The 23724-nt window shown below is 37.7% G+C and overlaps 1 protein-coding gene across 6 annotated transcripts in view; it reads right to left on the reverse strand.

Annotated features, from left to right (window-relative positions):
• The window catches only part of RFX7 (regulatory factor X7), a 148899-nt gene that overhangs the window by 53941 nt on the left and 71234 nt on the right, over nt 1-23724 (reverse strand). For 5 of the 6 annotated variants that reach the window (XM_070054229.1, XM_070054228.1, XM_017348000.3 and 2 more), the window contains one exon: nt 21706-21739. In XM_070054229.1, coding sequence (XP_069910330.1) covers nt 21706-21739 — 34 coding nt within the window. The other variant, XM_070054232.1, reaches the window with a different exon arrangement.

The raw sequence follows: 23724 nt of genomic DNA on the forward strand, positions 1-23724 counted from the left end.
GTCTTCCTTCTGTTGGTTCACTCTCCAAATGGCTGCAACGGCCGGAGCTGCGTCAGTCAATCGGAAGCCAGGAGCCAGGTGCTTCTTCCTGGTCTCCCACATAGGTGCAGGGGCCCAAGCTCCTGGGCTGGCCATCCTCTACTGCTTTCCCAGTCGATAGCAGAGAGCTGGATTGGAAGAGGAGCAGCCGGAACTAGAACCGGAGCCCATATGGGATGCCAACACCGAAGGTGGAGGATTAACCCTCTGCACCACGCCACCGGCCCCTGGGGGGCTATCTTGAAAAAGAGAAGCCTCAGGCTTAAGCTATGACTTCTTAAATGTTAATAATAAAAAGTGACTTATGCTGTTTGCAAAATTTCTCTGTACTGACATGCTTCCCGTTCTGAGAATCTTTTCTCTCGAGTTTTATTCACGTCCTGACGCCTGCAACCAAGGTCACAAAATAGGGAAGAGCTGATGATTATAAAGACCATAACAATTAAAGCCATAACTCAGGATCTTTTATGAAAATCCTTGATGATGAAATTACTTCTGAGGATCATTATCTGTATTTCCAGAACAGCAGAAACTCATGGTGAGACTTATACACACCTTTCAAAGAACTGGCCAGGTTTGTATGCTTTAACTTAATTTTCTATTTAGAATAGTTGGCTTAAAATCCAGAAGCCTAAATTCCCCAGTTTAACTGTTCAGTTAATTTATCATTTGTGGAGTGAAAATAGTACAATCATGCTTGAATTTGTCTGCCCTCCATTTGGTAAACTTGCAAAACAAAACTTGAGAAAATCCTCATTTTTTTGCCCTCAGGTGACACTGATTGAGTAGCACAGTTACTGACACAACTCTTCTCTTCACCAGCATCACTGACAAAAGCACCAAAAGAGAAAGTAGAAACTTCATTCTGTAGCCGTTTTGAATTTACAGAAACAATCAACATACCTGATATTATATTCTCTTAGGCCTCAGCAGTTCCACAGGGTTGAACAAGGAAGACAGAGAAAAAGGTCAAGGTATGAGGACTTGGTTTGCCATGCTTTTTGCTTAGAATCTTAACTTCCAGCTTTCTGACTTGTTATGAGAACTGCAGGGGCTGACTCAGGCATGTTGTTGGAGGGCTATCTTCCACAAACAACAGGAGAGGAAACTGTTTTTCTATTTCTACTTCTAGACAACATATATGTCAAATGAAGAGAGTAATTTTGACTGTATTATTGTGAGGATTTCCTTTTCTATTTATAACCCTATTGAAATAGGTATAAAATGAAAACAGTCTAATTTTCTGTTCAGAATTCTCTGCTCTGAGATGAGCAATGTGATCCGAATGGACCTGAAACCCATCAGTTACTAGGGGTCACTGAAGGAAAGGCGAATCAAGGCTGACAAGCAGATCTCAGGAAGACTCCAGATTTGCTTCTCACTTTTTTTCTTTCTAATTCTTGCTGGACAACCTAGAGAGAATTGATGGCTTTCTTAAAACAAACAAACAAACAATAAAATCCCTTTGAACTTGCCTAAAGTATAATCAGGCCTGGAGCAATTCTGACATTAAAGAAGCCTTAGGGGACGTACCATATTATTAGCACTCACAAATTCACACTTGAAAAATAGATATGTAAGATAATTCTGAGTAGATTGTGTAAAATGTTGGGTAGGTTCTATACATGAAATTAGGAAAACATGAAATTATGAGAGAAGTTAGAGAGATTTTTTGAGAAGTGCTTCAAAATGTATTTTGACTTATTTGCCTGATTAAAAATTTGAGTCATAAGTTATGAGAATAAATCAAAGAATCAATCCAATAAAAAAATTCAAACTACAAGGGATTTTTAGGACTTATGATAAAAAAAAATTAAGCTGAATCACTGAAACTGAAATAATGAATGACAAGGAAGGAAGTATCATAGTTATGTAAGTGCCAGTCACTAAAGACCAAATAATTGCTAGGACAGTGGCGTATTGCCAAAATACTCATATAGTAGGTACTAGGGTTGAAACAGGTAAAGAGTACACAAGCCAAAGATGTGAGTCCTTCTGAAACTGGATCCAAATAAGAGCCTTCTCTAGGGAGAACACTTCTTCCCTAATTAAATTCTACAAAAAGGGACCATCAGGCAACGTCTCTCTGGATGATTCAGGTGAGGCAAAGGTTCTTACTGATGTTTCTGTGTGATATGGGACAAGAGCACATGGTTTTGGGGGCTGGGGATGAAGGTATTAAAAAGGATAAGTAAGACTTAGTTGTTTCTAGTCACTGTGTTTTTTAAGTTTCCCAGCATGGAAAGAAGCGATGGTACCTGACAACCCAGTTGCCATTAAACTTCTAAACTGGATTTCCACCTGATTCTTCCAGACTATAAAGCCACAGCTTTAACATGTAAGATGTAGCCCAGGGAGAATGAAAGTTCTTAATTCCTTTCTGTATCCGGTAATATTTCCTTCTTCCCTACAGTTTACTTTTTGCTATATTCGAAACAACTTGAAATGAAACAATGTTCAGAATACTGTGTGAGTTCATTTGTGAATCAGAGCACACTGTTGTGTATTATGCCATTTTTGCATATAAACATACTGATGAAAACCAAGTTTCTTCCAGGCAATAATAAGAGATAACCATCTTATTTTTTCCTATTCCTTTGTGAGACAATAAAGCAGCTTTGAAAGCCAGCTGATAATGGTGAGGACATTCCTTATGCATACAAAAGAGAAAAGTTACCACAACTCATGATTTGGGCCATAGTGGCAATTTGTTCATTTGAGTCCCTAACAGGAGAAAAACAAAACATTAATAACTGTACTTTCCTCCCATATCATGGGAAACTAAAATAACTCAATGGTTAATATAAAAGAAGGTCAAGAGTAAAAGGTTCAAAAACCTTTGAATGACACAGCCTTACATAGATTAGTTCATTTTGTGCTATTCAAAAGCAAAACAAAACCTGCTGCTTAAATTTGGACCTTTGGCCAAGTTCTCCCCACCCAAATAAATTCTCTACAAACAGGCTCCTGATTTTAGAAATTATCCATTTCTTCTTCAGCAGAAGATTCAGATGAAAAAGTCAGATTCTCTGTTAAGTCTTTACTAACAGTATCCCCAAGGCCATATCACAAGAAAAACCTGATTTTTCTAACCATGAACCTTTTTCAAGCCATGATATATTTTAATTAAGAGAATTTTTAGTTTTACTCAAGTGTGGGTCAGTATGTTGGCCATGAGCATTCATTATGGCAAGTCTGTGGGGTGAGAAAGCATACTTTCTCCTATAAAGGAACAAAGGGAAGAGGGGGAGTCTTTTCCAATTCCACACACCTCACACCTATTCCCTAAATGATACAGTATTCAACTCTGGAGGCAGGAGACAAGGTGAGCCTCTGGTTAAGAATTACTTCTTGAGTGATTAATTGCTAGGAGTATGTCATCTTTCTCTGAAGGCCCCATTCTAATATCAGTTTGGATTTCAGGAAGCAGATATCCCATATCTTAATGTCCCAGGCAGATTTTAGTTCCCATTCAATCACTTCAGCAGTAAGCACATTAAGAGAATAGGCTTCTGATTTTAAAACATTAACATGGGAGAGAATGGAAAAATTTTAAAAATTAAGAAAGATTATTTTTGATACATCCAAGATGAGTGTTTACTATGCTTTTTATATGTTTGTAACAGGGACACACACAATAAACAAAATTTAGAAGTACAAGATTTTACATGATGAGAATAAATGCTATGAAGAAAAAGTGTTGGGAGGGGGCACAATTTAAAACAGAATGGCCAACGAATATCTCATTGGAAAGTGAGAAGGCAAAATATTTTGCACAGTGGCTGACCTATAATAGACTCACAAAAGAGCAATCATTCTTTGTTACATTCTACTTTTGCTTTCTATTAACTGGCTGCTGTAATGGCTAGCCAGGATAAGAATGGACAATAAAGAGTCCTCATTACTATAGAAAAAAAATGGAGGCTTTCTTCTATCTATCCTTACATATAACTCATATATACTATTATGGCTCTACCAACCCTATTTAAAAAATGGCTCTTGGAAAAACCTGACCCTCACACCATACAACACAGAGGTTACAACCTCAAATACCAGACAGGTAATGCAAAGGAGTATAGAACATTTAAAAAAAAAAAAAAAAACCAACAACAACAACAAAAAAACAAATACATAGTACATCTATGATGTGGACTGCGACTGGAGAGTGCATGTTATATCTGAAAGTGGTGTCACTTAGGGTCCACCTCTCATGTAGCAATAGGGTTCAATGTGTAGTTTTCAAGAGAACCCAGATACTCCTAATTGTTTCTGTGTGTGTGTGTGCTCTCAGTAATGAAGTGTGGGAACCAATTCAAAACTTTAAAAACGTCACCCTGAGCCGAAGAAAACAGCTTTGTGGTAAAGACCTAGCCTGTGAACTTCCAGATTAACCACCCTGAACTATCTTCACAGTCAAGAGCTGATTCCCGGGGCTGGTGCTGTGGCATAGTGGGTAAAGCTGCCGCCTGCAGTGCTGGCATCCCATTTGGGTGTCAGTTTGTGTCCTGGCTGTTCCACTTCCCATCCAACTCTCTGCTGTGGCCTGGGAAAGCAGTAGAAGATGGCCCAACTCCTTGGGCCCCTGCACCCGCGTGGAAGGCCAGGGAAGAAGTTTCTGGCTCCTGGCCCGGGTCTGTGCAGCTCCAGCCACTGCAGTCAATTGAGGAGTGAACCAGCGGATGGAGAACCTCTCTCTCTCTCTCTCTCTCTCTCTCTCTCTTTCTGCCTCTCCTTCTTTCTCTGTGTAACTCTTTCACATAAATAAATATTTTTTTAAAAAAAGAGCGGATTCCTTCCTGGGCCGTAAGTACCAAGGTGCTTGCTTTGCTGGACTAGCTTTGTTTTGTTATTACCATACAGTCCATCTCTGAACAGTCACATTTTTTAAAATCCAAGATCTCTAGAATATACAGTACTTATATATGGAGCAATTCATAACAATAAGATGCTACAAGACAAGATGAAATTATACAAGGCATGTTATATGCAGGGAAATATTCTCTATTACAATGTTTCAAATATGACCCTGGTGAGACTCAGGTAGTACGGAATTCCACACAGATAACCATGACAAATGAACAGAATTCTTACGCCTGAACTGCCTTATTTTGCCTGTTTCTAATGAACTTATGCTTCAGTAAATTGGTGTGTTTATAAGCGTAGTTAGTATCTCTGCTGTTATTCTCTTATTAGGTTTAGATTTTGTAATGGACAACTCATGTGTGCTCAGAAAGTTGTTCCTTAAGGTTTATATTATGGGCCTTTGGTGCCCACTAAAGTAGAACAGATTTGGGGGGACATACTTAGTCTGTTAATTTTTTTCATTTTTCTAGGGAGGACAAATTCCATGCCAGTGGGGGTGGAAGGTAAAGAGCAGAGTCCCTAAAGGATTACTTAATCAGTATTCAGAGTCTAAGGTACAATAACACAGTGTCAAGTTTTCTTATACTCCCTTAAATAGGACCTCAGTGAGGGGTATCCCCTAGAGGGAACCAGCCTCACTAGTCAGTTATGTAAATGATGGCATCTGTCAGAGTTTTAGGAGTGAGACATTCTATAGCCTTCCAGAAGGAACAGAGATTCTGGCAACCCCACATCATTTTCAGTTCTCTCTCCTAATGACAGTCCTAAAGATCCACTTTTGGTCAATTCTCAGGACTAAACCCTACCCAAGAAGAGCTGACTTAAATCAAAAAGTCTGTAGACTCATCTGGCAGGGAATTCATTAGACCTGTTCAGTCAGAGACCAGATGAGTTTACTTCACCTTCTAGGTGCTGAACATGGCATGCTCTAAAGCAGATGTTTGATTAAGCTATGCTAAGTCACCAAAAAGGCTAGTTACATGTGCTAAGATATAACACAGTACAACACAATATAAAGTTCTAATACTTCGTCTTCTCTTAACACTGGCCAGTTAGACAGCCCTAGAAGTAAACAGTATATTCTTCCTGAACAGTATAAAATATAGACTTAGATAGACTTAAAATGCTCAGCCATTCTTATTCCTGGCTTTAAGCCATTTATCTGTCCAATTGATAGGCAAAAAATAAACAAAGGTTGTTTATTTTTATGACTACATTTTTACTAGGGCTACTGTTGAATTACATAATCCACAAGAGAGAAATCTTTTTCTCTTGCTTTAAACTGAGTTCCGGGCAAGCTGAATGTTATTTGTTTTAATATTTACAACAGACTTTGCTAAGGGGAACCAAAATATAACTTTTATTTATTCTAGTAGCTCCAAAACACAACTAGGCAATTTAGGGGACCAGACATTAGAGGAAAGACTGCTTCCTGGTGGCACACACATCTAGAAGGCAGTTAATATGGATAGGTCTCAAAGGTAACCTATGAGAAAAAAGTTCTTTCTATTCTAGAAACTTGCCCTACAGGCTTCACCAACCTTTATCCAGGTAGTATGTCCCAGAGTGCTACTTTCATGAGCAAGAAATGGAAGAGGACTTCAGAGGGAAACAATTTTGGAACACAGTGAATACTTAAGAATCATGATATACAGCAGCCAATACAGCTTTTAAGGCAACTCTCAATCCAGAGCTCATTAAACATGAAACAGAACTTTTTTTCATACAACATATATGGAGATTTTTGCATACTATGAAAAAGTCATACACAGCTTTCAAAATTATTTGTCCCAAAATAAACATCTTTTAATTTCATTTGCCATGAACTTTTTGAAGTACTCTCATTTATCATTTTATGGAATTACTATTTCAAGTCCATATTTTGGGGAACATTAAATGTTATCTCCTATACTCCTGTGGTTGATGATTAGCAGACTAAACCTTCTGTACAACAAATATTAACTATTTCTCCTGCATTTTAGGCCTAGCTACCGCTAACTGAAATAAGATAAGGGGACTAAGTAATACGGACTAAGCAGCTTTCAAAACCCTGCTGTGTCTAGCTAGCACTTGGGTGCTGCATTTATCCAGGGTTAAGATTTTGCCTTGACTTTGAACTGATTATGGAAAACATAATTTGATCAGTTTTAAAAGTGTACAATAACATTATAGATCTTAAAGTGTTACAACTCAAATAAGAAATTCAGTTTCAGATATATGGGTTGTAAGGACTTTTAATAGGCATTTTTCAAATGGCCAACAGACACATGAAAAAATGCTCAGGATCTCTAGCCATCAGGTAAATGCAAATCAAAACCACAATGAGATTTCACCTCACCCCAGTTAAAGTGGCTCTAATACAGAAATCAACAAACAACAAATGCTGGAGAGGATGTGGGGAAAAGGGTACCCTAACCCACTGTTGGTGGGAATGTAAACTGGTAAAGCCACTATGGAAAACAGTTTGGAGATACCTCAAAAATCTGAACATAGACCTACGATATGATCCAGCCACCCCACTCCTGGGAATTTACCCAAGGGAAATGAACTCAGTAAACAAAACAGCTATTTGCACCTCCATGTTTATTGTAGCTCAATTCACAATAGCTAAGATATGGAATCAACTTAAATGCCCATTAGCCGAAGACTGGATAAAGAAATTGTGGGATATGTACACTATGGAATACAACACAGCAGTAAAAAAAGAATGAAATCTGGTCTTTTGCAATAAAATGCAGCAAGCTGGAAAACTTCATACTTAGTAAAATAACCCAGTCTCAGAGACAAATACCATATGCTCTCCCTGTTTTGGGAGAATTAATAGTGCTCCTAAAATGAAAGTTATAGAAGAAAATTGACTTCTAGAATCAATGACTGGAATAGTCCTTGACCTGACTGTAGAGGGACAGTATATCATTTTTACTTTTTATTTAGTATATTCTTTTTACTTTTTTTTTTTTTTTCGCTCTTTTCTTTCCTTTTTCTTTTCTCTTCTTCATACTATATGCTGAACTTCTCATGTAACAGAGTTAACCATATGTATTTTAAGTCAATTGGAAAAAGATCCCAGTTAAAAATAAGAGGGGGAATAAGAGATGAAGGGTGTAGTCTATAACGGTAAAGCAGTATAGTTCTGCACACAGCCATACAGACTTACTTCTAAGGGTACAGCCTAAAAACATGTCATGGGTCTCCAAACCCATTAAAATTGGTGGTTTAAATGCCATCTTAACTGTTAAAATGATCATATTAAATGTCAAAATCAACATATAGATGGGTTTAAGTGTAAAAGTGATCATATAAATAACATCAAGTGCCTAGTAATAATAATAGAATTAAAAAGAAAGGGAAGTCCAATATGGGGAGCAGTCCACACAGCAGACTCCTAGAATGACATTCGCTGTAAATAACACTCTGACCTCAGAATCAACCCTTGAGGCTTCCTGGTCTGGCTGAAAGGCCTGTGAGAGCATTTCTGGCATGGAAAGCCAAGACTCTGTGGCAAAAAATATCCTACATGGAAGATCCCTGTGAGACCTCAGTGGAAAGAAAGGGTCAAAGAAGGATACGCTCTTTTCTGAGGGGAGGAGAGAACATTCACTTTGCTCATGGCCTTGTCCAAATACTGATGGAGTCTATGGTCAAAAAAGGCTTCCATAGCCTTGGCAGCCCATGGCAAGAGCCTTGGGTGATCACTGACATCACAAATAAGAGGGTTAGGGACTGGCACTGTGGCGCACTGGGTTAATGCCCTGGCCTGAAGCGCCAGCATCCCATGTGGGCGTCAGTTAGAGTCCTGGCTGCTCCACTTCCAGTCCAGCTCTCTGCTATGGCCCGGGAGGGCAGTGGAGGATGGCCCAAGTCCTTGGGCCCCTGCACCCACGTGGGAGACCCAGAAGACGCTCCTGGTTCCTGGCTTCGGATCGGCGCAGCTCTGGCCGTTGAGGTCATTTGGGGAGTGAACCATTGGATGGAGGACCTCTCTCTCCCTCCCTCTCTCTGCCTCTCCTCTCTCTCTGTAACTCTGACTTTAAAATAAAATAAATAAATCTTAAAAAAAAAAATAAGAGGGTTAATTGTTAAAGGAACAACAGAAGTCACTGTGCACTTACTCCCCATATAGGACCTCTGTTCCTAATGAGTTGTACTATGAGAATCAACTGTAAATTTTGATCCCAAACTGTACTCTATAAATTATGTGTGCATTGGTGCAAATTGTTGAAGTCTATGCTAAGCATGGAGTTGGTCCTCTGTATATAAAGTCAAACTAAAAATGAACCATAATGAAGAAGGAAATGGGAGACGGAGAGGGAGATGGGATGGGAGCTGGGGTGGGGAAGGTGGGTATGGGGGAAAGAACCAGTGTATTCCTAAAGTTGTATCTATGAAAAAATGGATTCATTAAATAAAAAAAAATTTAAAAAAACTGTAAAAGGGGAAAACTAAAAACAAACTGGTAAAGAAAGGAAAAAATAAATTAGTGCATTTTAGATATTCTAAAAACTAAAAAAAAGATATGTGTTTTTACTAAAGTAAAAATCAATTATATTTTTATTGCAAAAGCATTAAAACATTAACAAAAAATTTATTCATAATTATGCTATTATAAATATTTTCATTTCTTTACTAAGAAGCAGGTATAATTTCTTTATAATTTCGAAAATAAAAATATAATTTTATAACTCAATTCTGTATTTCCACAGTTTTCAAATTATAACCAATTAAGTAACATTTTAGCGACTCTGTTTTAGTGAGCTTATTATATTTTAAAAATGGCAATCAAACAATTTGCATGCAAAAAACAGATTGCATTTAGAATTACTAATTCAGTAAAACAATGAATCCAGCTTCAAAATTTTTATTTCAGATTCAGTAGAATTTCAAAAAATTCCATGTAAAACTTATATGAGAAATTTATAAAGAACAATATAGTACATCATAGTTTTTAAAGTCTGGACTCTGAAGCCAGACTATTTGTATTAAAAGCCTGATTCTATCAATAAGTAAGTGTTAACATCTTGGGTAAGTTACTTAGCTTCTCTGAGCCAGTTTCTTCCTCTGTAAAATGAGGATGAAAACATTAGCCACATGGGCAAATTATGAGGTATGAATGATAAAGCATGTATGAAAAACTTAGCCTGGCACATGTTAAGTACTTAGTAAATACCACCACCACCAAAATACAAAGGAACTCTCTGTTCAGGTGATGTTACATGCAAATTACACATACTTTTTGATAATTACTGTTTGAGAATAAACACCAAGTAACTGCTGTCTTCCATGTACTGTACACTGTGCTATATTCTAGTGATACAAATACAGAAGAACCAGTCCTTACTTCAAAAAAGTTTATATTTGGAGAAGAAAATAAAGCTACTGATTAGCACAGCATATATGGCAAGAGCCTTGATAGTAGTAGTATACAAAGGCTGCATGAAAAGCAGGGACCCTTAACATGGAACAAAATAACGAATATGAAGGGTCTTTGCAAAGTTCATGGAAAACACATATGATGGAAAAACTGCATGGATTATGAACTCTTTTCCATGAAAATAAAATTATTGCTCAATGGGTTCATGGTATGTAAGAGTATACTGATAATCAACTTCTTTGTCCTTTTCTGACATAGAGGCTGAAACCAAAATACTGCATATTCTTGATTCTCTTGCAGATAGGAATAGCCAAATGATATGATTCTGGAGGTTAAAGTACTTGAAATATGTTTCCCAAAAGCAAGTAGGTGTCATGAATAAGAAGACAACTTCCCTACAAGTAAGCTCTTTTGTCCTCCCCCCCTTCTTCCTGCTTTTCATTTGGACTAAAGGGGTATGACAAGACAGAAAAAAGATGATATGGCAGAAGTAAGAGAGAGGGTAGGACTCTGGTGGCATTACTTAGTTACTGTAAAACTCTTACATGACTAACTTTGGACTTCTTATTTGGTGACACGGATTTTCCTTTAAGCCACCAATCATTTTCTGCTATCTGTTGCTTGATGTATTCCTAATAGATAAAGTTTTATGAAAAAAGGTATCTTTTGAGCTGAGCCCAAAAGGAGTAGGGCTTATTTAAGGGAAGAAACCCAAAAAAGGCACAGTTGTCAGGAAAATAAACAAAGACCAGAGGGAAAAGAGCATGGAGTGTTCAGAATGGTATCTGCTCTACAATATGTACCATTCAGCTTCTTGGATAGCTTTAGCCAAGGTTATTCCCAACCTTTTCCATCTTCTTCCTATATTTGAAGAATTAAATATTCTGCCCACAGTGGTTCCATATGGTGAACATTCATTCTTAAACAGTTAAATTCTGTGATAATGAATATAAAATGTAACCCTTGGTAATGTTTAGTAGCCCAGAAATATACAGTTTATGAAAATTCAATCAATTAGTTCCACATTATCAGTTTACACATATTACACCTTCAGTTACAGCTGCCGTGTGTGCTTGCCACATGCTAGGCACTCACTGTATTTACACTACTTATTTCAATAATATTCATGACAACTTGGTAGAGTGCGTTACTACCACCATCTCCTTTTTTACGAAGCTAAGCTACATTAAAGCTATGTGAAGTCAAACAACAATGGCAACAACTCAAATTCAGGATTGTTTCATTCTGTAGCCTCAGCTCTGAGACACTGTATATTGCTCTCCAGCTCCCTGTAGACTGTGACCTGTCTGTCAAACTTTACCTGCTTAAAACTTTGCATGCCAGTTTGTTTCAAGATTCTGAGGATGACAGTGGCTGTAGTCCAGGCTGGTTCTCTCTTACCAAGAGAGTCTGGAAGAAAGGGGCCTATCTAACCTTTTTTATTATTTATTTATTTATTTTTTGACAGGCAGAGTGGACAGTGCTGATCCAATGGCAGGAGCCAGGTACTTACCCTGGTCTCTCATGGAGTGCAGGGCCCAAGGACCTGGGCCATCCTCCACTGCACTCCCTGGCCACAGCAGAGAGCTGGCCTGGAAGAGGGGCAACTGGGACAGAATCTGGCGCCCCGACCGGGACTAGAACCCGGTGTGCCGGCGCCGCAAGGTAGAGGGTTAGCCTAGTGAGCCGTGGCGCCGGCCCCTATCTAACCTTAGTGGGGCAGGAATAAATGGGAGAATGACGGAAAAGTCACATCCCTTCTAAAGGAATGAATCAAGTTTTCTTTTCTTACCGGAAAGCTATCAGTAATCCCCCAAAATACTTCCAAATATTTTAGTAAGTTCATATTCTCTAAAATGTGTAAACTGGAGCTGTCAATACTTCCTTATATTTTAAATTATAACATGTTTAATAACTGATTAATTTATTCTAATTCATATATTCAGCAATTATTGATTATGTTCATGTGCCTCTGGGTACATTCCAACAAACATATTCTTACACTTAAGAAGCCAAGAACAAATAAAATGTTAATTATAATTATGACAGAAGTGACTACATTATAGATATAAAGGTAAGAACAGGGCATTACTGGACAGAAGATGTATTAAATGCAGACCTGAGGAATCACAGGTTTCCTAGAAGGGGTAACATCTAGAGTGAATCCTAAAATATAAGTAAATACATTAAAAAGTGAAGGGGCAGTCTAGCCCAGAGTTTGTCAATATTCACACTCTGACATTTTAAATATTTAAATTTTAATATTTAAATATTTAAATATTTAAATGACATTTAAAGCTGTTATGGAGGGCCATCCTGTGTTTTACAGTGTTTTGCCTCTACCTACTCAATGCTGGTAGTACTTTCTAAGTATGAAAACCAAAAACATCGCCAGATATGATTAAAGTCCCCTAGGCAGGAGGCGGGGGGAGGACAGGCAAAAATCTTCCCTAGCTGAGAACCAAGTTCTATACCTGTGCTGCCCAATATGGTTTCCACTAGCCAGAAATGGCTATTTACCTTTAAATTAACTAAAATTACATAAAATTAAATTTAGTCCCCTAGTCACTTTTGGAGTGCTCAAAAACCACATGCATTGAACATTTCTATTACTATAGAAAGTTCTGATGGACCATGCTATTATAGATTAACGGAGTAAATCTTTTACCCCACCACTATTCCACTACAGCTTACTGATCGCCTATGGACAGAATGGAGAGATGACCTTGATGGTGGTGGCGCATGCGCGTGGTGGGGGGTAGTGTTCCATGTTTTAAGATAGAGCAATGGAGTGACCATGAAAAGTTTTAAACAAGGGTGTGAAACAGAACTGTATAAAGATGACTATGATGGTATTGTGGAGAACAGAATGACCATGAAGAAACTAGAAACAGTAAAATAGCTGTAGTAATTCAAAGAAGTATAATCATCTGGATCAGTTTGGTAGCTGCAGGGATGAAGAAACAGGGAAACCAAGATTCCAAATTCATGAGACTTGGTGAATGACTAGTTGTAAGATAGGATGAAGAAGAGTCAAGATTGACTTGTGGATTTTTAGGTTAGATGAATGATTACCATTCACTCCTATGTAAAATAATGGCTCCCCCTAAATGTTCATGTCCCAGTTCTCTGGAACCTGTAAATGTGTTGCCTTATGTAACAAAAGCGAGTTTGCATAAATGGTTAAATTAAGGACCTGCAATGTGTGGGATGACACTGAATTACATGGACAGACCCAATGGACACTCAAGTGTTCTGAGTGAGGGAGATTTTACTATTAAAAAAAAGTGTCAGAGTGATGCAGTGTAAGAAGGACTCAAGGAGCTGGTTTTGTAGATGTGGCTATTAGAAGGTAGACAGGCAAGGAAACAAATTCTCTTTTAAGTCTCCAAAAGGAATACATGACGGCTGATCATTTTATTATTCTAGTGAGATCCAGGTCAGACTGTTAACCTAAAGAACTCAAAAATAATAAATTTGTATTGTTTAAGCCACTAAATTTACTGTAGTTTATTAAAGCAGCAAGAATAAACTAACACAAATAGGTGCAGAGTTTGGGGTATGATGTGGGGAGCAATCCGGACTAGACTGAGTTACTGGAATTAAGACTTATTCTATGCATCTGCTCTCCCACAATATGGCGCTGGGAGAGAAGTAAACAGCTTCTGCACAGCTGCCTCCAGTTCAACCAATAAACTGTAGGACTTGCTCCTGATTGGAGGAGAGCAGCGTACTCGGCGTGTGGGCAGCCGAGTTGGGATTGGCAGAGGAGGACTATAAAGGAGGAGAGAGACGGCATGCACCGGGAACATCTGAGGGGAACATCTAAGGGAACACCTGTGCAGCCCCCAGAGAGCCGGCCGGCGGTGTGCCGCTCCCCTGCGGAAGTGGGGAATGTGGCCAGGGGGAACTGCCCTTCCACGGAGGTGGAAGGGATAGTAGCCAACCCGGGAAGAACCAGCAGCAAACCCGGGGAGGGCCGAGCAGATGAAAGAACAGCGCAGGGTCCTGTGTCGTTCCTCCACGAAGAGGGGGAGCGACATAATGGTGCCGTGACTCGGATATGAAGCCTAGGCAGGGCTTAGTGTTGCTCCTCCACGAAGAGGGGGAGCGACAGTATGACACAAGGAGTTTGGTTCTGGCAAAGTGCCTATGGAACATGCAAGTTAAACTGAGTCACTGACAAATAGCTGGATACAAGGATTTGGAGCTTAGGCTGGGAATCTGCAACTAGGAGTCATCAATATATTGGGATTGTTTGGAACCCTCAAAATAGATAAGATCATTAGTGGCAAATACAGACAGAATGCTGAGGAATACAGGCCCTGAAGGAAAGTGAGAAGGAACAGCCCAAGATATAACTGGAAAACCAGGATACTTTACCATGTAAAGAATTAAAAAATGAGAATGCATCAAACTGGAGGGAAGGGGTGTGTGAGGGATGCTTATTAAGACTGAGGTTATCTACTATACTTACAATAAGAAGTCAAGGTATCCTTGATAAATACAAGTTTCACAGGAGTGTTAGTAGTAGAAGACTTGTTACTAGGGCTGAAAACTGAATTGAAGATGAGGTATGAGACAGTTCAATCAACACTTTCACCAGACTAGCTAGACAAACCAGCTAGACAAAGGTGATCGATATTAGAAAGGATTTTTTTTAAAGATGGAAAAAAAAATTAAGCATGTAACCATGTAGAAAATGAGAGAATAAAGGAAAAGGAGAAAGAGAATAAACTAAGAAGTGAATTCTGAGAGAGGAAATGGATCGGATCCATAGTCTAGGCAGAGAGAGAACAGCTTTTACACAGACAGGCAGGACACCTCTTCTGTTGGGAGGAAACAGAATGAAGACAAAAACAGTTTAGAATTGAACAATTACCAACTTAGAGTCAAGAAATAGTGTTAATTTGGTGGAGAACCTACACTGTAACTTCCTATTTTTCTCAAACAAGTAGAAGGCAAGATCATTTGCTGACATGAGGGAAGAGGAGATGGGTTTTGTAGTCTGAGGAAAAGAGAGTTGAAATAGCTTTAGTGGAGAAGAGTGGAAAATATATGACTTAGAAAAAAAGAGTATAGGATAGGGCTTATATATTTTATCAATATCTTAAAACAGTTGTTAATTGTTGTTCTGCATGTGGTCGTGTTGGAATATTGGATACCAGGAGCAACTCTTCCACTTCCACCAACTCAAAACATGAAAAACAAAAATCAAACAAAAAGAACAAATATTTTTAGAAATTAGTCAACAAAAAAGTACAGAACTGTTAGACCTGAGAGAAAAGAACATGAGATGATGCCATCTGAAGATAACTTCTATACTGTGGTGCTTAGAGGAGCAACCCAGCAGAGCAAGACAGTACTGCTGAGCTAAAGGGACAGAGATTGGTGCTTGAGGATGCAATGTTCCACATGGAAAGAAGAAAAAAAAGCTCTTCAAAATTTGCGCAGATCTCTATGAAGATCTGGAATCTATTGCTGTAAACTAAACTATGAATGTATAGATGCTGGGTAAAAACTATCAGGACTGTAGAAATAGCTAACACATGCTCCATTTTTGACCACACAGCTCAGAGATCTCAGTGAATACCTGAGAAAAACAATACAGTAATGAGCTACATGATGACATTTCAATCATGTATGTATGACACTGTTCTACATGTATGTATGCATGTATGACACTGTTCTACAAAATTATATGGCCAAGTGGTGCTGTAGCCATCTCAGTGTGTATAAGTACAGTCTGTGACGATGCACAACAATGAAACTTACTAATCACACATTTCTCAGAATGTATCCCAATCATTAAGACAAATATGACTGTATTGAAACTAGAGGGGTAACATCTTAGTAAGAGTTAAACTAGCTCTAGTATAGATGTCACTTGCCTTATCAAAGCTTTTACACAAGTTTCAAAAGGATTAAACTAATTTACAAGAAATTTAGCTGTCCACCACAACAAATATGAATACAATTTAATGGAAGAGAACAAATTTAGATGCTCAAAATCAAAACCAAGAACCATGTCTAAAACTTAATCAACAATTCCTAACATGTAAAGAAAAAAGCGTGACCTATGATTGCAATGGAAATCAGAAAACAAAAGACTCAGACATGACAGAGATAATGTAATTAAGAAACATGGATTTTAAAACAGGGCATTATAAATATCCTAAGGAATTTAAAAACTGATTTTTTAAAAAAAAAGTCTATAAAAGGTAGAGTTTCTGGAACAAAAAAGGAAGGTATAAAACAGAAAATGACATTTATAGCAGAATAGATTAACATCTGTTGATCAATGGAAAAGATACAGATCAGTGGATGTGATAATATAGAAATAAAAGCTATCAATAAATGTACTAAAATAATCTGATAAAAACTAGTATGTGGGCTGGTGCTGTGGTATAGCAGGTAAAGATGCTGCCTGCAGTGCCGGCATCCCACCCATATGGGCACTGGTTCAAGTCTAGGCTGCTCCACTTCCTATCCAGCTCTCTGCTATGACCTGGGAAAGTAATAGAAGATGGCCCAAGTCCTTGGGCCCCTGCACCTGCATGGGAGACCCGGAAGAAGCTCCTGGCTCTTGGCTTTGGATTGGTGCAGCTCCGGCCGTTGCAGCCAACTGGGGAGTGAACCAGCGGATGGAAGACCAATCTCTCTCCTCTCCTCTCTCTCTGTAACTCTGACTTTCAAGTAAAATAAATAAATAATTTAAAAAACCACTAATATGTAAATACTATTAAATAAAAAAGAAAAACCTCTTAGGAAAACAGTAACAGAAAAGAACACGTTCACCCTGAGTGCATCCATTACAGTGCTAAAGTTAATATCCTATTATATGGTTAGTGAATGACTTTTCTCCTAAGAGTGTGAACAAGACAAGGAAATTCATTTTCACCATTTCTATTTAACCTTTCCTTTAGGTTCCACCTAGAATAAGTTAAGAAAAAAATAGACATATAAATTGAAACAAAATTAAAATTTTCTTTATTCATAGATAACATAATTGAGTGGGTAGAAAATCTCAAGTACTTTACATAAATCTACTAAAATTGCTTTTTGAATGTGTAAGTCTGCAAGTACAAAGTCAAGAAAAGTATTAACGGTCAAACACTGGTTTTAACAACTGGTTAAGCAAGCCTTTTACATGCTATTCATAATAACATCCAAAAAATATTTTAAGTTAAATGCATAGGCATAATTTTAACAAAGTATGTACAAAACATATACACAGAAAACTAGAAAACATTACTGACAGAAATTATAGAATATTCAACTACATGTAGATATATAAATCTCATAGATTAAGACCTAATTAGTAAAATGTCAGTTAACCCCAAGTTGGTCTGTATATTCCATGTAATCATAAACAAAATGTTAGAACTGCTTTTTTAAGATTTGAAATTAACAAGATAATTATGAAATTTGTAGATAAATGTAAAAAATAATTTGAACCAATTACATTAGGTAATGTTAAAACTATGCATAAAGCTACAACAGATGAGATAGTGTGGTGGTATCAAAAAGGATAGACATCGTACTTGATGGGAAAAAAAAGAGTCCACAAAAGACTGTACATAAAGCTTTCTGGCACAGGAAGTGAATGTGGAAGTAAAGAATTCACAGTGCTGGAACAACTGGATATCTATCTATATGGAAACAAAACAAATAAAAACCCTTGAAGTTCACCTTAAGTCAAATTTAAATAAAAATGGCCCATAATTTAAAAATTTTAAATGAATAAAGCTAAATCTTCAAAAGATCTAAAAGAATATATGTGATAAAATCTTTATGGAAAGGTTTCCTGCACTATTGGTGTATGGGTCTGTTTTTTTGCCAATACAATACCATAGGTTTGTAATATTCTTTTTTTATTTTTTACAGGCAGAGTTAGACAGTGAGAAAGAGAGAGAGACAGAGATAAAGGTCTTCCTTTCGCCGTTGGTTCATCCTCCAATGGCCGCTGTGGCCGGCACACCACGCGAATCTGAAGCCAGGAGCCAGGTGCTTCTCCTGGTCTCCCATGGGGTGCAGGGCCCAAGCACTTGGGCCATCCTCCACTGCCCTCCTGGGCCACAGCAGAGAGCTGGCCTGGAAGAGGGGCAACCGGGACAGAATCCGGCGCCCCGACCGGGACTAGAACCCGGTGTGCCGGCGCTGCAAGACGGAGGATTAGCCTAGTGAGCCGCGGTGCTGGCCAGCTTTGTAATATTTAAGTCAGTGTAATGTCTCTTGCTTTTTATTCCTTTTTGCTCAAGTTTGCTTTGGTATTTGATACCTTTTGTGATTTCTATACAAATTTTATTAGTGATTTTTCTAATTCTGAAAATAATGTCATTGGTGTTTTGATAGGGATTGCATTGAATCTGTAAATCACTCTGGGTCATATGCAAATTTTAACAATATTGACTCTTCCAACTATGGACATCAGCTGCCTTTTCATTTCTTTGTGTCCTCTTCAATTTCTTTCACCAATGATCTGTAGTTTTCATTGCAGAAACATTTCACCTCTTTGGTTGAATTTATCCCTGGTATTTTATTTTTTTCTGTAGCTATTGGAAGTGGGATTACTTACTTGATTTCTCTTCCAGATGACTTGCTATTTGTGTATAACAACACTACTGGCTTTTGCATACTGACTTTATAACCTGCAACTCTGCTGAATTTGTTTACTAATTCTTACAGCTTACTGGTGGAGTCTTTGAGCTTTTCTATACATAAGATTTTGTCATCTACAAACACTGACAGCTTGATTTCCTTCTTTCCAATTTAGATATCCTTTATTTCCTTCTCCTGCCTAATTGCTCTCACTAGCAACAGTAGTGAAAGAAGACATCTGTTCCTTATTCCAGATCTTAGAAAAAATCCTTCAGCCTTTCCCCAGCCATTGTTAGCTATTGGCTTTTATACATGGCCTTTATTATGTTGAGGTACATTGCTAATCGACCTAATCTGTTCAATTTTTATTGTGAAGGGATACTGAATTTTATCAAGTGTCTTTTTTTTTTTTTTTTTTTTTTTTTTTGACAGGCAGAGTGGACAGTGAGAGAGAGAGACAGAGAGGAAGATCTTCCTTTGCCGTTGGTTCACCCTCCAATGGCCACCGCGACCGGCACGCCGCGACCGGCACGCTGCGGCCGGTGCACCGCGTGATCCGATGGCAGGAGCCAGGTGCTTCTCCTGGTCTCCCATGGGGTGCAGGGCCCAAGCACTTGGGCCATCCTCCACTGCACTCCTGGGCCACCGCAGAGAGCTGGCCTGGAAGAGGGGCAACCAGGACAGAATCTGGCACCCCGACCGGGACTAGAACCCGAGGTGCCGGCGCCGCAGGCGGAGGATTAGCCTAGTGAGCCACGGCGCCACTGCAGCATCTTACTCAGCTGCCATCTCGCTCCCCTTGGCCCCCAGCCCTGCCTTGTAGCCTTCAAATATTCCAAACTCATTCCTGCTTCAGTGTTTTGTTCTCACCGTTCCCTCTGCCTAATACACATCAGTGGCAGATGAACACGCAGGCTGGCTGCTTATTATTTCAGGTCTCTGCTTTAATGTCATCATCTCAAGCAGACTTTTTCTGATTACCCCTTTAAGATTACTCCAGCCACCATCACTTGCCTCCTTTTGATTTTAAAAATTTTATAATGACATTTATCATCATCTGAAGTTACTATTCTTACTCATTTGCTTGTTTATTGTCTCCCTCACCCAATAAATATATGGATCATGAGGTGTAGAGATCTTAGTTGTCATTGTACATGCAAGGTCTAAACCAGTATTTAAAAAATGGACTAAAACTTTTTAACATATATATTTATTTATTTAAAACCTTACACTAAAATATAAACAGTTCAAAATTCTTCAAAGACTTTAAAGATCTTTTTGATCTTATTTAGTATTTACAAGTGTCATATTTTATTAATATTTAATAAATATTTTATATTTAATACCACTCTTCTGCTTCTGTCTTCTCAAGGATGAGAAAAAAAGGAATAATTCTCTAAAGTTACCTCCTCAAGTCCTTCTAAGGAAACATAACCTTAGATAGATAGAAAAACTATCTGCGTTCTTTACCATTGTATGCTGGAGCCAAGAACTGGGTTCAGCACTTAGTAAATATGAACAATAATTGAGTGACATATAAACAATGAGATGCCTTCAGAGTGGGGAGAGATTAGAAATGCTTTTTGGGATTAGGGACAATGTCATGCCCTTCACCCCCAATCACCACTTCCCTAAATCTTAAGAATACCCTTGAAGACATCTGAACAACAGACTGCATTTCTTGAAGGCAGGGAGTATGTCTTTTTTTATTTTGTACTCATGAAAAATTAAAAAAATATAAGGATACCAGTTTCTTTGTTGTGAAAGAGAGCTAACAAGATTACCTACTTCAGAGGGTTACTTTGAGGCTAAAAAACAAAACAGAAACAAGAAACCAAGACAAAAATGCCCCATAAAAAGTCTTCTCTCAGCTATTAGCTTAGAAAAGTACAAGAGAATTCAACAAATTACCTCTTCTATGAATTACTTCTAGCTATTCACCTAACTTGAGACTAAAAAGCTAATAATACTATAACAAGCCAATAAGATCTATTTGTTTCGGAACCAGACATTAAAGCAGATCCTCGTCTCCCCACAAAGTTTGTGCACCTTAGAAGGAGGACCCCAAATTGGATAAGAAAGTTCTGAAGGCACAGACTGATACTTTGAGGAACCTAACAGATCAGAGCTACTGCAGGTTCTAGAGCTGAGGGGTATCCCATCACAGAAATGTTACTAAAGAAGTCAGTAGTAGTCTAGCTCTCCCAGTGGCTGCATACTTCTTCCTTCACATGTTGAAGTTAAGTACTAAAGAACTACAAATGCAATCTAAATTTAAGCTATTGTGTATTTCAATCTTAAAAGCTAGCAACCCAAACATGAAAAGCAGATTATGGTAACAAAAACTAACCCATCAAGCATGTTAAAAGCTTTTCTTTAAACAATTTTCTTAGAGTTCTATGAGTACAACCTAATTTAAGCTATCATGTCTTAATTCTTAAAGACTGGCAGCCACTACCACAACACAACAAATCCACCGAATTTCTCAAAAATTTTTACTTAAACAAATTCACACAGGTCTATTGGAACAGAAAAGTAAATATGAACTTTAATGGAATGTGTGTTTAAGCAATTTTGAGTAAAGTTCAACCAAATTAAAAAATGTAATTACCTCAGATTGTGATTTCAGTATTAATGAAATATAAGTACCTAGGTACCTTATAATGAATTCATACATAGGGTTATGTCAAATTTTAATTTAAATGTCAAATTTTATTCACTAAAGTTGAGTTACATTTAAAAATGAGTATTTACTTAAGAATGATATATTTATTTTATATAGTGTTAATGCCTTATTGCAAAAGAACTTTAAGATTAATTAGTTTACTTACCAAAATGCAGTCCACTTTAGATTGTACAGTTTTGCTAAAAGAAAAAGAAAGTTTAGTTAGAAAGAAAGCTTGTTAAATATTTGAAATATCCTTAAACAGTTATTATAATTAGTATTACCTATTTTGAAAGAAATTAAAGCTCCTTATATTAAGGCACTGCAATCTCAAACTGCATCCTTCACAAAGCAACACAAAAATCTATTTTCCAGTCACTAATAAATTCAATCCTGAAACATAAACCAAATACTTTCTCAGTTTACTGAGACACTTAGCCTATTGTTGTTATAGATGCTCTGAATAAACAATTAAGTTTTTAATGGTACATAAGTACATATATAATACTATACTTAAAAAAGAAAGTGATTTAGGCTGCCACTTGTAATATCAGTATTCCATATCAGAGCGATGCTCTGCTTCTGATATAGCTTCCTGCTACTGTGTTTGGGAAGGCAGCTGAAGTACTTGGGGTCCTGCCACCCATGTGGGAGAACAGGATGGAGTAACTTGGCTCCTGGCTTTGGCTTGACTCAGACCTGGCTGTTGCACCTACTTGGGGAGTAAATCAGCAATTGGAGGATTTCTTTCTCTCATTCTGCCTTTCAAACAAACAAGCAGAGTTCATTATAAATTATTATTTTTACTGTTTGCCTGCTACTCTTTTAAAAATTTTAAAGATTTATTTTATTTATTTTAAAAACAGAGTGAAATAAAGAGAGGGAGACACATGGAGAGGAAGATCCTCCCAAATGGACTCAATGGCCAGGGCTGAGCCAGGCCAAAGCCAGGAGCCTGGAACTCCATCTGGGTCTCCCACATGGGTGGCAGGGACCCGAGTACTTGGACCATCTTTTGATGCTTTCTCAGGAGCATTAGCAGGGAGCTGGATCGAAAGCGCTGCAGTTGGCACTTGAATCAGTGCTTTGATGTGGGATGCCTGTGTTACATGCTGCAGCTTAACCTGCTGTGCCACAGTGCTAGCCCATGCCTGCCACTCTTGACAATGTTTGTTTAGCATCTAAGAGACATAATGATGTAGAATGATCTGTAGCTCTAAATATGAAATATTTATGAAGCAGATTCTCCCTCTCTCTTCTCTACCACCATATACACAGAGAGATACCTACACATACTCCCAGTAACAGGAATCCCTAGACACAAAAGTAACACTAAAAATTAATTAATACAAAAATAAACTGGGAAGGTGGAAAAAATTATTTAGAAATAAATAGTACAAATAAAGCCACCAAACATCAATTTAACTGAACTACTGAATATGTTCATTGTTAATATTTGGGTTAATATAGAAGCCTGTAAAAAATAATTTAACTGTCATGCGCATTTTGATATAAAACACCAAAAGGCAAGTGCAAAGAAATCATGCAAAGTGTTCAGATAAATTTATATATAATCTTTAAAAGATATTACAAACGAAGTCATCTTCCATAAAAGGTTCTAGAGCCAAATGAATGTAGACAAAAACTGGTTATTTGCCTTTATATACAGTTATATATCTAAGCTACAAAGTAAAAATCACCATTAAGATCTCTTTTCAACTAATGCAGTCATTAACAGCAAAATCTTACATTCGGTATTCATATTCCTCAATTTTCACTTTTTAACCAACAAAGTATGGCTGGATTAAACATAGCGCAAAGTTCAGAACAACCTCCAAAAAGAGTTAAGTAGTGTAAAAGATACCTCTAGGTAAAGGAGACTGAAATCCTGTTCCCATAATCCTACAAAAGATTTTTAAAGGTTTAAAAATACTCTTTTGGGGTCACTTGTACAGCTATGCTTGTACAGTATCATGTGTTGGCAATCAACATGTACTATATTCTCTCTTCTCAATTAGATCAAGAGTTCTTTCCTGAGATCAGAGTGTAATCTATACATTAAGAATTATTGCCAAAAAGTAATATTTTTAGAATCCAATCATCTCCCACCCCCGTGGCCTAAACCACCATCCTGTCTTGTCTGCAGAGTTAACAAGCTTATAAATAGTTTCTCTGCTTTTATCTT

The sequence above is a fragment of the Oryctolagus cuniculus genome, chromosome 12, assembly GCF_964237555.1.
Source record: "Oryctolagus cuniculus chromosome 12, mOryCun1.1, whole genome shotgun sequence".
Taxonomy (NCBI): domain Eukaryota; kingdom Metazoa; phylum Chordata; class Mammalia; order Lagomorpha; family Leporidae; genus Oryctolagus; species Oryctolagus cuniculus.